Below are 15,835 nucleotides of genomic sequence, written 5' to 3'. Positions count from 1 at the left end.
TTCGGTTATGATTAACATGTGAAATTAACCATAACATTGCAGTACCTTGGTCACAGCACAGTTAAGACTGTGGTGATGTTCAACGTGCTGGTGCTGCTAACAGGTTATGTTCGGGTCACAAAAGTTCTGTTTAAAACAAATGTTTCCTCTGTACTCTGTAGGGTATAACCATCAGCGTATCTGTGAAAACCAAAGGCAGAAGTCCCCTGAGTTCTACAGCAGAACAGCGTCCGAATCAAATGTGTATCTGAATAGTTTCCATTACCCAGACCGCAGTTACAAGGACCACGCCTTTGATACATTAAGCTTAGACAGTTCTGACAGTATGGAGACAAGCATATCGGCATGCTCACCAGATAACATTTCCAGGTAAGTCATCTTTCTTTTTGATGTAGTAACGGTCACAGGGTTATGATGAAAAAAGAGAATATGTACGTGTTGATGCTATGGTAATATGGGTGCTGCTAACTGGTTAAGAAAAATCTGAAATCGTTAGACAGGCATATTTGTGTAGCCCTTTGGGATCAGGTTTAACTATCGTCTCGCCTGTTTATTTAAAAATGGAAAATAAAAATACAGAGAGGCTGAGTGGTAATGCTTGAAGGCCACAGAGAAATCGGTGTCAGTCCTGAACTGAAATGATGATGCATCGTCGATGCTCTTTCCAGAGTGGGTAATACCTGAGCTTCCTTCCCTGGTCGCTCTGGGGAAGGAATTTCCTGTGATAGGAAATGTCTCAGAAGACATCTGCCAGCAATGAAGTACACTTGCTCCGCAAGTCCAGCGTGTTAACTTACCAGAGCCTTATGCTGAAACACTTCGGGTTCCTCTGGCAGTCTTTTTTTTCCTCTCCCTGTTCTGGGTCAGTAAAAATAGAGAGATGACACCGAAGGGCTTCGAGCCCTCGGATGTTTTCCTCATCCTCAGAGGCTGTCAGCTCATGCACCACTCCTCAGATAAAAGGAACGTCGGTGATCTGTGTTAAAAGTCCAGCAGAGGCTCAAAATCATGTGCGAACAATTTTCTTCAGCCTGGTTTTAATGATAGCGCTTTCATTTCTCCTTGCAGCCCTGCCCCAGCAGTTTCACAAGCATAAGTGGAGGCTGATAATTAAGTACAACGTTGTCACAGCATTAAGAATCCCTTGTGAACACAAGGACAGCTTTTTTGGCTAGCATGTCGTGCTTTATTAAGCATCTGATTCCTGTAACAGGGTATCAGCCCACTGATTTGTCTCTTGTAGTCGTTATCACTGCAGTGTTAGGGGTTTCAGAAAATACCAGTGGCACTCATTCTGCTGACTGGGTTTTTTGCTGGTTTTTGTTTGGGTGTTCGGTTGTTTTTTTTTTCCTTTGGTTGGTTGAGTTTTGTTTTTTTGAAGTAAAAACATTAGGGCTCAGGTTTTGGGGGATTTCTGTTTTAAATACATGCACGGTTGGCAAGTTTCTGATAGCTGGCATCAGGCTGTGAATTAACTTTATCTGTGCAGTGATCTAACATTGCAGTGGTATGAAATCTGTTTCTCTTTGGCGTGCTGCTCTGATGATTTTGGAGGAAGATGGCAAGTGTCTGAGCTACCTTGGGGCTATCCAGTAAGTGGAGTCTTCAGCCCAGGACAGCTGTTGAATTTCACTGATGCTGTTTGCCCTTCTGCCTCCCTCTGGCTCTTCTGTAGCTTCCAGGCAATGCTGGAAGAAAAAAAAAAAAAAAAAACCAACCCACACACAAAAACCCCAAACCAATCTAAAAACCAGAAAAGGACCCATTTCAACAGCTGTTTCAGTTTCTCACAAGGCAAACTTTAGTGAGGGAAGAAAAGTGTCGACTGATCTTGTTGATAAAACTTGGAAGATAGGCAGTTAATTTTCCTTGATAAAACTTTCCTTAGGCAAAACCAATTCATGTTGATTTAGATGTTTGAGAATCTTTTCTAGCCATGTCAGACTTGAAAGGAAAACATTTTATGATGCTTTGTTCTGACATATTTAAAATATATATTTTACCTCTTATAAGGTGAGAGAGACTTTTCTTTGCTGGAAATGCATAAAATCTGTCTGTGCTCAAAGTACAGAAGAGACTGAACTGCTGTAGTCATTCATCAATTCACCAAACAGTAGCTGCTCCAAGGTTCATTACCAACTTATTTTTCATGGCTGAGGTTTCAGAGATTGTGATCTCCTGCTGTGCATTAATTTCTGGGAGCAGGATAAGCAAATGAAGGATGAAATAATTTAACTAAGCTGAAGCGTTAGCCAGTTTAATGTGGGAAAACCTACTGCAATTAAATGTCTTCCAGGTTGCTCAAATGACTTAATTTATGGCCCCGTTGCTTTTATTGAAGTTATTTAATGTACATTCTTTTGGCCCAGCAAACAAACTTTGGCCAAACTAGACCTGGGCATCTAAGTCAGTGGCCTCATTTTTTTCAGAGCCAGTAAGCTTTTAGAGCTCAAACAAATTCCAGATGGATTATACTTTTTCTGCAAGCTCGGGTTAAATGACATACGTTATTTTTATATTGTCTTGTATCCTGTCATGAAACATATCCCCATTATCAGAGAAATGTCTTCTGAAGACTGTCACGCTTCTGACAAAGCCCCTCATCTTACAGGCATGAGCGTTAGAGGTATGCTCAGAGAGTAAAGGATGTTGTTCTTACTTTTTTTCTTTTCCTTGTCCATGACTCATATCTGGCCTACTTCCATTCTACCCGTGTCCCTTCACACTGGTCTGTATGCTGTTAAGCAGCACGAACAAATCTGCTGCTTGACACCCACGTCCACTTGAGTGGTCAGGTAGCGTTTTCAGTGCAATCCCAAGTCAAGTTTCTCTCTGCCCTAAAGAGCCGAATCCATTCTGTTTCCTCGTGTTGTGCTTCAGTCTGACGGCCTCAGTAATGGTAATGCAGTAATATTTAACGCCAGCTGTTTTTCTCGAACAGCATAAGATGAAAAATAAAATGGAGAGCATGCCGTGGAAATGCCACAGTTGAAATGGGTGTTAAATTGAGATGTGACAAAGACATTGTATTGGAGAAAAGGAACAACAGAAAAAAGGACAGGCAGAGGTGACAGCTGCGTTGTGCTGGGCCAGGAGCTAGCGCTCTTTGTGATTACCCTTGTTTCTTTGGCGTGCTGGTTACTTGAAATAGTAGATCCTTCCTGACACCGTCACTGAATGGCCTTTATGCATATCTCTTAGTCCTCCTTATTTTTTTCGAGCATTTTTTGATGGTGAGCTCAGTGCGACACAAACTAGAGACAGCCTACAGCCAGAAACACTGGTATATTCAGATGGCTGCTAATGCCAGCTCTGAGGGTCCATGGTGTGTTGTTGGGACATGGTGACCACCTCCATCCATCGTTTGTTATCTGGGAGAAGATGACAGATCACAGGGAGCTGATGAGATGCATTATTAGGCACTTGAGTCTGGATTTTTTCCTAAGTACGCATGGGGAATGTGTACCATGGGGGTGTACCATATACTTCATACATCATTTTTTGTTAGTGCCTACTGTACTGAATTGGATAGAACAGTATCAACTCCGTCCTTAAGCTGTCTAATGTTGGACTGTAAAATATGTCTTTAAATACTAAATATTCTTTTAAATAACTCTTGACCTTTTTTGTGCAGTGCTAGCACTTCAAATGTTGCAAGAATAGAAGAGATGGAGAGACTTCTGAAACAAGCACATGCTGAAAAGACTAGGCTGCTCGAGACCAGGGTGAGCATAATCTTATAAGTAAAATTGGGTGGGCTTTTTAGTTAGGTAATACCCTCCTAAACACAACACTGGACCCTAAATAGTTTACACCCAGTAGACACTTAAAAAAATTACCTCTGCCCCCTTAGTTTAGTCTGGTTTCACCCTCACACTGTATCTTTGACCCCCTAGGCAATAGCTGCTGTCTCTGGGTGAGCTGGTAGCAAATTGCCACCAGCAGCTAGGTCAGCATTGCTGGGAGAGCTGCTTAGGAAGAACCTTCTTTAGTTGTAGAGCGGTAGTGTTTGCAATTCTGATTCCAATTCTCAGTCCCCTTTGCTGGAAACATATTTCTGACTGCTTAAGAGGCAAAAAGGGATTTAATACTAGCTTAGAAATGACATTACCAACTCTAGTTTCACATATAATTGAAGTTCTGCATGTGCTGTGGTATTTAGGAACGGGAGATGGAAGCTAAAAAACGAGCTCTGGAAGAAGAGAAGCGCCGCAGAGAGCAACTGGAGAAAAGATTGGAAGAAGAAACTAGCCAGAGGCAAAAATTAATTGAAAAGGAAGTCAAAATACGTGAGAAACAAAGAGCACAGGTGAGATATGTTGACGTGAAATGTTTTTTAAGTGCAAGACTTTCCCTTGATATACAGAAGCAACTAAGTGTGTTTCTGCCAATGGTAAACAGACCTGCTTTTGGTTGAATAGATTTCTGAGGTGTAACTGTGCTGCTAAAGGTATGTTTGGGCTCCTGGAGCCTTAGATAGATGCCCAGGTATTCATTTAAAGTTAAATAATAGCATAGGTATCTATTTAACATCTTATATTTCAGCTACAAATATTAATCCTAAAAGGTTTGTTAGTATGGGCAGAGCAGAATTTTTTAGCCCAAAATTGGTGGTTTGTGTTTTTTTCTTTCTTTTAATACATAAAACATCTTGGAATGTGAATTGTCTCTTCCGAATATCTGACTGAAAACAAACAGATTAAGAAGCTTTTCCAGGTTTTTTTTCCACGTCTACTGCAGAGAGGAAATAGTATTTTTTCTAATGTTACTGGGACTAGACAACACGAGAAACATTATTTATTTAAAAGTGTTACCTACTACATCTTGCTTCTTGTTAGGTTTTAAATGTATCTTGAGCTTTCTTTAGGCTTAGAGGTCTTAGTATTTGTGGTGGAATAAATAGGTAAGATCTATACGGTACAGCAAACAGACTAGGCAGTCATTTTATCATTAGTATAGTATAGCAAGACAGTGTCTCCATCTTCATGTATGTATCTGAGTGCAGAAGATTCCATATCATATTTGAATATCTTTCTGCTTTTATCTGTGCTACCTTTGCTAATTTTTCATGAGCTACTATTATATGTTTTTATGAACATTCCTAAAAAACTTACCTTTCTAATTGATAACACCAAATCAGAACAATAGGGCAACCCCAGAGGAAGTTTAAACTGTTTCTGGTTAAACATATCCATTCCTTTGTTTTTACATATACAATGTAATTACCAAATGTTAAACTTTACAGGTATTTTACCTGAATGCTTTCATTTTTTCTAAGAAATTTTAATAACAACTCAAGTACGGTGTAAGCAATGATACAATGCTCATATCTTTATCACAAACTGCAGCTGCATGTGTTGTAATAGAATGCCCTATCAGTTACTGCTAATTGGCAAATTTGGCAGAGAGACGGAATTGGCAAGAAGACAAAACGTATCTGTCAAAAATAATGAATTTTTGGTGAACTTTTTTCTTTCCTTTGTATAGTGAGACCTAATTTTTAATTGGTTTGTAGCACTTCCTGACATTTAGAAATGTAAACTGGGGGAAGGAACTACACCTGCACTTGGCAAAGCTGGTGCCAGCTTGTATCATACAGGACTGCGTAATTTTAGAAGGGTGCTAAGAGTTTTTGCGAGCAATACAGCTCCCACTGTGCCAAGAGGTTCCTGAGAATGCAGTGAGGGAAAGTCCCTTCGATTTGTGACTCCCAGTGGGATTTCACAGGCTAACTTTAGGCATGGAGCAGGGGTTGATGAGGTTCTCCGTGTCACTGACTTCTCTGGAGTCAGCAGGGGGAGAGGGAGATGCTCCTTTCCTGGGTCATTCAAAGCACCTAAATTCAGCTGTTCTGAATCACCCAGCGATGCAGCCTTCGACTGCAGCAGGAGCCTTGGGAGACTCGTCTTCTGTGCTTCAAACGAGGGGGTGAGGGATGTGCGCGGATCCCTCCGGCACGGAGAACAAGCATACTCACTCGCTCGGCTGGCAGAGGCCCCCAGTCGCTGCCTCCTGCTCCGTCTCCCAGCTGACACTCCCCAGGCTCGATGCAGTCTGGTCCCGCACCCAGGAGCGAGGGCTGTTGGCTGTGCTGCTTCGCTGCCCCGGGCAGGGGGTGTGCTGCAGCGCGCTGTGCGGCTGGCTGCGGGCTGGGTACCACGTTTGATTTGGTCAGGAGACTAGAATTCTGCTCTGTTCAGAGCAGTTCCTATGAAACTAACTAGCAGTTATAGTTCACTCTCATGATTAGTTCTGTCTGTAGCATGCTCTTACTATTTATATTATACTTTGCATGAAAATAACAGTAACAGTAAAATCTTAATGGGTGAGATATGTGTAGCGAGTAGCCCAGAGAAGTAAAGGGTTTGCTTAACATAGGGTCACAGAATGGTTTGGGTTGGGAGGGACCTTAAACCCCATCTCATTCCAACCCCTGCCAGGGGCAGGGACCCCTTCCCCCAGCCCCGGCTGCTCCCAGCCCCGTCCAGCCTGGCCTTGGGCACTGCCAGGGATGGGGCACCCACAGCTGCTCCGGGCAGCCTGTGCCAGTGTCCTGTCACCCTCAAAGTAAAGAATTTTTACCTAATATCAAATGTAAATGTACCCTCTGTCAGTTTAAAGCCATTCCCCTTTGTCCTGTCACAACATGCCCTTGTATAAGCCTCTCCCCAGCTTTCCTGCCGGCCCCGTTGGGTGCTGGAAGCTGCTCTAAGGTCTCCCCGGAGCCTTCTCCAGGCTGAGCAACCCCAGCTCTCCCAGCCTGTCCCCACAGCAGGGGGGCTCCAGCCCCCTCAGCATCTTCGTGGCCTCCTCTGGACTCGCTCCAACAGGTCCATGTCCTTGCAACATCAGGCAAATGAAGTTTTTACACTTCATCTAAAGCAGCAACACACCATTACATTTAATTAATATTTTAATTCTCAAACAACCTTTCTGTGCTGTGGCCCCTGTTTTACCAGCTTATCAAGTGATGATTTCAAGAAACTCCTATGCTCTAATCTGGCTTTTATAAAGTTATTCAACACTTTGTAAAGTTACAAGTTTTAAGGGTTTTTCTTTTAAAGAAAATCGGGGCTGCAGCAAAAGCTCTTATTTTTCTCCCCTTCATTCTTAGAATGTATGGGCAGTTTGCAGTTAGGTCCTTGCAGTGGCAAGACTGAAGAAAAAGTTTAAGACTTGTGTTAAAAATAATCTGATTTTCTTTTCTTTACTTCAGGCCCGCCCCTTGACTCGCTACTTGCCCATTAGAAAGGAAGACTTTGACCTACGGAGCCACATTGAAACAGCTGGTCACAACATCGAGACCTGTTACCATGTCTCCCTCACAGAGAAGACCTGCCGGGGCTTTCTGATTAAAATGGGAGGAAAAATTAAAACATGGAAAAAACGATGGTTTGTTTTTGACAGAAACAAGAGAACTTTTACTTATTATGCAGGTAGGTTGCAAGATCACTACTAGGTTATATCTGTCCCTCTGTTTTCCCATTCAGCCTCAGCTGAGTTATGAACATGTAGGGAGTCCCGAATAAAACTTATATTTCCATTTCATCAGGTGTTTTACATGTACACTTAGAGCTTGTGCAGGCCCTTCCCTATTGTGTTCGGTCCTAATGCCAGGTAAGAGAGAAATGAGCCTAACAGACAAAGGGAGAGATGTGGATAGGCAGGAGGAAAAAAATGGAAGATGACCAGGCTCCTGGTACACAGAGTAATGGCTCCACATGATTTATATTTAAATATTATACACTTCACCCAATGACAGAATGATTTCGTGTACCCTTCATACAAGGATATGATTTATTATATAATTATTTATATAAATTGTATACTTACCATGAAAATTAAATGGAATGCTTCTGCAGTCCTGTTGCTTGATGTGCTGAAAAGTCTTTCAGGAAATTAAATATGCAGCAGTAGACTTTTTGAGTTTGCCATATTTTGAGAGTCTTAAGGAATTTCAAATGAACAACATGCAATACTCTAAAGAGGTTTCTGTACCCTAAGTTGTGTTATACAATGTCTGGATCCATTATAAGCATTATGCTAATTTGTTATCTTGGAGTAAACCCAGAAATTTGGAATTTAGGAACATGTATGTCTCTCTGGTGGCTGTGCCTGGTTTGACTTTAAAGTTTCAGAGGAAGCCAGAAAAATGGCTTTCTGTCCTGAATATTTATTGTCAGGAGAGGCTAGACAGGGGCCTATGTGGGATGGTCGTTGCTGAGAAGCAGAGGAAAACATCAAGGACAAAAAACACCCAAACAGTTCCATTTCTTTTTATGACACTACTGCTTTCCAGCATCTTGTAAGGAACTTAAAATTGATGGTAGGGTTATACATTGCTCAGTCCATCTTTTTTAAAAACATATTTTAATTCATTACAGACCCACTGAATATTTCTTACCCATTTGCAGTAATACTATGAAGGATGTTAAGAACAAAATAAAAAAGTTTGTTACATCTGGCTTATTGGTTAGCAAGGCCTGTAGAAAACAGTAGTGTTCCCATCTGGTACTGATTTTTTTGGGTTTGGGGCTTGGTTGGTTTTGGGGTTTTTTTAGAAGTTATGTTAATAGTTAACAGTTTTGGGTTTGAGTGTAGCATAGTTGCCGTAATGCAATTTTAATTACCAAAGAAAACTTTTCATAATGTCTCAAGAAGTTTGGCCAACAAACAGTTTGATGAGAATTTTGTACCAGCTGCACAAAAATGCAGCTGCTTGTATGAGTAAGGATCCATCTAGATCTTTAAATATATAGTAGACTTCCAAAATAAATATTGATGTTGTAAATCCAGAGTAATTGAACTCTTAAGTGAATACATGTGTATATTGTTTTAGTTCTGCAAGTGTACTGAACAAAGAACTTACCCTGAAGTCTGACAGTTTAGTGCAGTGCACTTAAGTGAGGCATCTGCGCTTTCTGACCTGAAGCATACAGGGAACTCTACAAAGACTATTGCGGTGGGAGTTTGCGGGTACCTGAAATGCTCTAGTAACCAGGATCCCAGGTGGGGCTTGAAAGGAGAGTGGATCCCTGTTTGCTTGGACTGCACAGACTGTACACCTCGCAGATTGCATTTAGCTTCATTTAATGCGTGCTATAATGTCGTAATGTTATACCTCGGTACTTCTACTGGTCCCCTGAGGGCTGGTAGGGAGATTCCCAGTGCCGTGTTGTTTGGTCTCTGGGATTTCTTTTTGCCGTCATATGAAGCTTTTTAAACTGCCTGCAGCTACTGACAGGATGTAAGCCAAGTTTCGTGAGTGTTCAACATGATAGCAGGATCTCTGATGGGGCTGATGAAGATGTTCCACATGACCGTTCAATGTTAAGGTGATACTAACTTGGCATCAGAAGGAATTATATTCCCCTAATAAAAGTACTGGGAGTGGAAGGAAGTTTGCCCTTCAGTGTCACATGCAGTCGTGATGCTCTCCTGGTTTAACTCCAGCCAGCAACTAAGTACCACGCAGCCACTTGCTTGCTCCCTGCTAGTGGGTTGAGGAGGAGAGTCAGAAAAAGGTAAAAGCCATGAGTGGAGATAAGAACAGTTTAATAATTGAAATAAAGGATAATAATAAATAATCGTAATAAATAATAATAGTAATGAAAAGGCAGATAACAAAAAAGGAATAAAACCCAAAAGGAACAAGTGATGCACAATACAATCACTCACCACCCAGCCAGCCCCCCAGCAGCAGTCAGCCCCTCATGGCTGTCACCCCCCAGTTTACACACTGACCATGCCGTCCCATGGTATGGAACATCGCTTTGGCTGGGTCATGTCAGCTGTCTTGGCTGTGTCCCCTCCACCTTCTTGTGCCCCTGCTCGCTGGCAGAGCTGGGAAATGTGAAAAGTCCTTGGTTTAGAGTAAGCCCTACCTAGCAACAACTAAAACATCAACGTGTTACCAACATTGTTCTCGTACTAAATCCAAACCACAGCACTGCACCAGCTAATAAGAAGAAAATTAACTCTGTCCCAGCTGAAATGAGGACAGATGCTTCTTAACACCCTCCGGGATTATTGACCCATTCCTCTTCCATTGCAGGAAAACAGAAGGTACTGTAGATACCTACCTGCCCTCTTCCTTTTTCTTACGAAACATTATGGTTGTGACTGTTAAGATGTGAAGTTCACAGTCTGTATCCTCCTTGCCCTGATGATTCAGTAGCTAATACTGAATATACTGAATAGACATATATATATATATACATATATATAGACATATATATATAGAATAATACAGACAGATGTCTAAAATAGTTTAGAATTGACCCTCTGCGAGTGTCTGCTTCTTACCATTGCCTTGAAAGGGAGATTACGTTAGCTGTGTCTTCATTGGACAGACCAAAACTTAAGTGAGAAGACAAACCAACTAGTAAGGAAGTGTGAAGGTTTCTGTGGGATTTCACAAGCAGAAGTGTTAATCCATTTACTTATCAGCTGAGTGTGTATGCAAGAGCAAATGAAGCTTTTCCTTCTCAAAGTAGTGTTCGTTTCAGTTTTCAAGTCATTCTCTCTTTTCCATTTTAGACAAACACGAAACTAAATTAAAAGGTGTAATATATTTTCAAGCTATTGAAGAAGTCTATTACGATCACCTAAAGAACGCATATAAGGTAAACTCTGATGTTGGTTTTTTGCATATCATATAGCAGCACCCAAAGCATGGCAGCTGCTGTAAAGTCAAAGGGAGAGCTGATGTTATTAGAAAGAAAGAAAGAAAGAAAGAAAGAAAAAAAACTGAAGTGGAGGGAAAGGAAGATGAAGCCAGACCAGTAATTAGCACTGGGGGTTGTTTTCATGCTGATGACAGCAGAGGTAAGAGTGCCTACCTGCCAGGTGGGATGTCTGTGAGGAATTCCTTAGTCTTGTGACGAGCCCACCGAAATCAGTGGCTTCGGCAAACGAAGGGATGGCTGGATGCCACGGGGAGGGAGTGAACCGGTGCCGGCAGCCCCTGCCGCTCACCTGTAATTTAAATGAGCCGGGAACAAGCTGAATATATCCTCGGCACCTGGACGTGTGAAAGCGAAGGTAGCTTTGACCGCTGGAGAGGGGAGTTGGTTATTTGGTCGTGAAACAACAGTTCGGACCCCTGTACTGCTGAGTAATAGTCTAGTGGAAATGATGTTGTAAAACATGTTTATGGTGGGTAGAAACTCTTTAAACACATCTCTACTTGCAATGTAGGATGCAGTGGGTACAGCATTTTGCATTTTATCTTTCTCCTTAACCCTCCTGTAAATCCCCCTGTAAGTAATTTCACTTCTGGTACCAATAAATAAATAAATGGCTTGGATTTCATTGTTTGCGACCCTTCTTTCTGTTTTATTGTAGAGTCCCAACCCGTTGCTCACTTTCAGTGTTAAGACACATGACCGGATATACTATATGGTTGCTCCTTCACCAGAAGCCATGAGGATATGGATGGATGTTATTGTTACCGGCGCAGAAGGCTACACCCACTTCATGTTATAGTAAAAGAGGGCAATAGGGCATACTGCAATAACGTAACATATGAAGTTAGCCATATGTAGTGAAAGCCGAAAAGCCAGTGAATACTCTGAAATATCCTCCTTATGATGTGCACCCGAAACCTCAGAATGAGAGGGGTTTACACATGCATTGAAAAGGGGGGGGAGTTGTTACTTGTTTTAGTTCATCTTAATAGGAATGAAAGAGCTAAAGCTGTTGAGAGAATCGTAGTGCTCCAAAATGGGTAATCAGGCAATTTTAGTTACAGCATCTTGATTCGATGACAATTTCCTACAAATTCTCTTCTATGGAGAATGTCTTCATAAACTCATACTAAACAGTTTACAAACGTGTGTCTTCTCATCAGTATGCAAAAATTCTAGTAATGGAACAAAAAGGAGTAATAAGCATATATTTTAATATGCAGCATTTGACACTTGTAGATGATTAGGCGACTTTGTAAAACTTTTAGTCAAGTATTTTATAAAAATATGAAGAAAAAAAAAAAGCAACCCTAAGGTACATGCAGTTCTGCCTTAGTTGTTAACTATTACGACAGAGCCAAAGAGTTACACGACTCCCTTATCATAATGTTTTCATAATTGTTACTGATACCTAACCTTCTGTAAGGGGACAGTGCCAAAACTCTTGATGACTTTTAGTGTAATTAAATTGTTATGATATTCTGTGTGTTCAAACACTCAGTGACACCAGCTGTTATGTTTGAAGCCTGCATCTATGGAGCTCAACAAAAAAAGAGGATAGCTTTATAAAGAAGCATTTTTCCACAAGGATGTCAAATGGAAACACACAAATTAACTTCCTCATAAGGAGGGTTTTTTTAATCTTCCCCGTTGAATAAGATGAGCTGATTCTAGACCCTACAGCAATTTTCTTCTACATAGTAAGATCCCAGCATGGTTCTAACCTTCCTCTGTGCCAAGTGAACACTCTACTGAAACCTCTCAAACACTGGTCCCCTTGAAGCCAGCATCAAAATTTCTACCTATCTAAATTCTTTGGAGCTAAGTTTTCAGCCCCAGAGTTGTTTATTTTTCAAAATGCATATCTGCTCGGAATAATGCTGTCAGATAGACTAAAGAGACAGAGGCAAGTTCTCAGAGTTTACACTAAAGAAGTGTATGAATAAAACCCCCTAAAAATTTCAAGTTAGATTGAGATTCCTAAAACAACAAAAATACTGAGGGTGTGGTATTCTCCCATTTTAAAATCACTTCCAAGTCCTTGAGTAATCTTGCAAAAAAATAAATTATTTAATTGAACTGAACTTCAAGGAAGTCTATTATAAGATGACTTTAAAGAGGCTCTACTACAGTAATCAAAACTTATGTGCTATGTGGTTCGTGTAATAGAAGAGGGCACATTAGCCTTTATTTTTTTTTTCTTGATGGAAACGGCTTTTGTGGAACAAATAAAAAACCAGAAAGCAGAACAAAAGTATGCTGACAGAATATTTTTGTTATACATTTGAAACCCAGTGTCTGTAATGAACAAGTTGAATTTTTTTGTGGTATGCACAGATGATACGGTTGCTCCAGCATGATGAACATCAGTTTCAACTTGAAGCATGAAAGAACGGACTGTTATTGCAAGATAATTGTTATCATCTGTGCAGATCACGGCTTGTAATCTAATGATTTAAAACACTATCAGAAATAAATTGCTTTGGTTTATATAATTATTACCTTTCCCTGATGTATCTTGATTTTACTCCTAAGTATGGTTATAAAGGTTTTCTAATAATGATTTTTGTATCCTGCATGATGCAATGAAGGCATTTCAATAAACATTTTTAAAAATACACTTGCTTAAATATTCACTTGCTTAAATATTCACTTGCTGCTTCCATCTTGAGACGTTTCTGCTTGTCTTTTAAACAAGTCGTATCCAGTTGTACAAGCAATTTTGTATTTCTTAGGAACGCTTAATCTAACCATTCCATGTGTTCCCGCATAAAAGAGCTATGGAAAATCATCTTTCAGATGGCAGTGAAATTAGGAGCATAGTCTGTTTGCTGCATGTACGTAATGTAACATGTTTCTCATTTTTTATGACCTTGTTTGAAAAATTTATCACCATCCTTGGATATAGACAGGTTTTTTGTTTACCTACAAAACAGAAATGGCTGAAGTTTAAGGGTTTCCCAGTTTTCCCAATATTTGACTTAGACATGACTTAAACTGCAGGAAGCATTAGCTTATTGTAGAAGCTCATGCAGTTTTATGATTTTTTTTTCACTAAGTTTGCTGTCATCATCACGAAGCATGGCAGTGTGCCCCATCTTGTACAATCTGTTGATGTGCAGAATCGTACTCTACGGCTTGAGGAGAGTTACAAAGCAGGTATGTTTATTGCTGTGCTGGGTGCAAGGGGGATCGCTCCTCCTAACTTACACGCTTAATTTTACTCGTAATACATATTTATACAGTGAAGTTGGTTAGTTCCGCCCAAAGTCTACACCTACTAATTACTGGTTAGTTGCTTTCTCGCCTCAATTTAAAGTTACAGTTCATTTTAAATTCACTACGCATGCTCCCCAAGCAGGGGATCCAGTTACTTTACCCAAGTATCCTTGAGTCTTACCACTTCAGTAGTTTGTTTTCTTTTGGCAGTTAGCACATCGCTGTCAGAAGGCTCCTTATTTACACTCCCGTTGAGCTCATCTACACCTGTACTAACTGTCCCTTCTTGCAGTGCCGAGTGGCCGAGCTCCCGACCTTCTCTCGCAGACAGTGAGGCTTTTGCTCCCATGGTGACGTTTCTGTTATCTGTGCAGCTCCTGTCTGCAGCAGTTCTAGGTTTTTCACTATATTTTCTCGCATCACCATCTCCAAGCTTATCCCCATGGGAGTCAAGAACCCGCTTACCCTGGAGGATCTCGGGCACCTGCAAACCACGCAAGCTGTGTCTTAAAAACCTCAGCCGCTGTGCCCCTTGACCAACAGCTCCCAGAGGTGCTGGCCTGGCGCTTGCCAAGGGTAACACCTTACCTTTGCAGGCACTGACCTTTCTTAGCATTATTTCCTTCCTTTCTGGGTGGCTGCCACGAGAAGGCACAGCCCATGGCCGTGCTTGGGCTGCAGCACCCACAGCAAGGCCGAGCAGCGGTGGGGAGGAGGTGTGAGCCGGTTCAAAGGGCCTGCAGGCCACAAACAGCCAAGGCCTGACGCCGCTGGGGAGGTGACTGAAGGAAGGACAGTGCATTTTGAAATGTCCCTTCTGGCTGTCTGTAAGGGCCAGATAATTACATGCATTATATTAGGTAATACACATATTACAAAATGTATGCTTCACAGCAGTTTATACCCATATACATACAGGCAACCTGAGGAACGGGGTTTTTGACTGGCAAAGAAGCCTCCAAGGAAGGTCCCCCCCATAATACATGCACCAAGGGAAAGCTCATTAAGTGTTTTTCACAAAATTTTAGTTTTCTACCTCACAATGACGTGTGGAATTAAAACTTTGTAACTCAGGATAGGTTATAAAGCAGGTATATTTAATTCACCGGTGGGCATCAGGGTGGATAATTCCAAAAGCACTTGCTGCCCGACTTCTTTCTGCATGTGTGATTTAAAGAATACATTCATACATATTCAGTAGCTGCCCGAGAATAGGTTGGGTTAGGATAACTAGTCTACCGAGAAGTCGTTAACATAAGTTCCCTCCCGCTTGGCCACTGTCTCCTGGTGGTGGTCGTGGGGGATGTGGGGATGAAGGCTTAGTAGTCTCCCTTGCTCTGAACTTTTCACCTTCACTCTTCATGCAGACTCAGTCGTGTCTGGAGTTTCTTCCAAACCGAAAAACAGGACAGATCCAGTTTTCCTATCTCAAGGCACAGACGTTCGCATACCGGTGTCCTCTGATCAGCGCACAGAGCATCCCAGGTTCACCTTAGCAGTGCCAAGGGCCCCAGGACCCGGCCTCATTTACGAAGTTACACGGTGAAGCTCCTCTTTGTACATACAATGAGAGTTTTAATTATTCTACTTTTTCCATATTCTATTAATCTAGTTATTTCTAAGCTTTCTATCAGCTACTGATTTACGTTCTCGGGGAGCTCATCTCCATCTGTACCAGCTGTTCCTTTTGGAGTGCCGAGCGGGACAGCTCTAGCGCCTGTGTTGATGGCCCCTGTTACCTGTGTAACTCCTGCCTACAGCGTGTCAGGGTTTTCACCGAATTTTCTCGCACCACCGAACGCCCCCAGGGCGCGGCCCCAGCGCCCCCCGCCCGCCGCCGCCGCCCGCCGCGCCCTCAGCGGCGCCTGCGCGCCCGGCCGGGGGCGGGAGGCCGCGCGGCGCGTGCGCGGGTAGAGCGGCCGCCGCGG

At 41.9% G+C, this 15,835-nt stretch overlaps 1 protein-coding gene across 3 annotated transcripts in view; it reads left to right on the top strand.

The window, feature by feature from the left end:
* Window positions 1-13,306, top strand: part of PHLDB2 (pleckstrin homology like domain family B member 2) — a 126,730-nt gene extending 113,424 nt beyond the window's left edge. For all 3 annotated transcript variants that reach the window (XM_040583068.1, XM_040583067.1, XM_040583069.1), the window contains 6 exons: window positions 162-369; window positions 3,635-3,725; window positions 4,163-4,309; window positions 7,217-7,436; window positions 10,540-10,625; window positions 11,347-13,306. In XM_040583068.1, coding sequence (XP_040439002.1) covers window positions 162-369; window positions 3,635-3,725; window positions 4,163-4,309; window positions 7,217-7,436; window positions 10,540-10,625; window positions 11,347-11,487 — 893 coding nt within the window. In that variant the 3' untranslated portion in view covers window positions 11,488-13,306. The remainder of the gene's footprint in view (window positions 1-161; window positions 370-3,634; window positions 3,726-4,162; window positions 4,310-7,216; window positions 7,437-10,539; window positions 10,626-11,346) is intronic.
* The last annotated feature ends 2,529 nt before the right edge of the window (window positions 13,307-15,835 follow it).

This window comes from Falco naumanni, chromosome 2 (genome assembly GCF_017639655.2).
Source record: "Falco naumanni isolate bFalNau1 chromosome 2, bFalNau1.pat, whole genome shotgun sequence".
Lineage (NCBI taxonomy): Eukaryota > Metazoa > Chordata > Aves > Falconiformes > Falconidae > Falco > Falco naumanni.
Note: the sequence above shows the minus strand (reverse complement) of the source record. Positions and strands in the feature narration are given on the sequence as shown.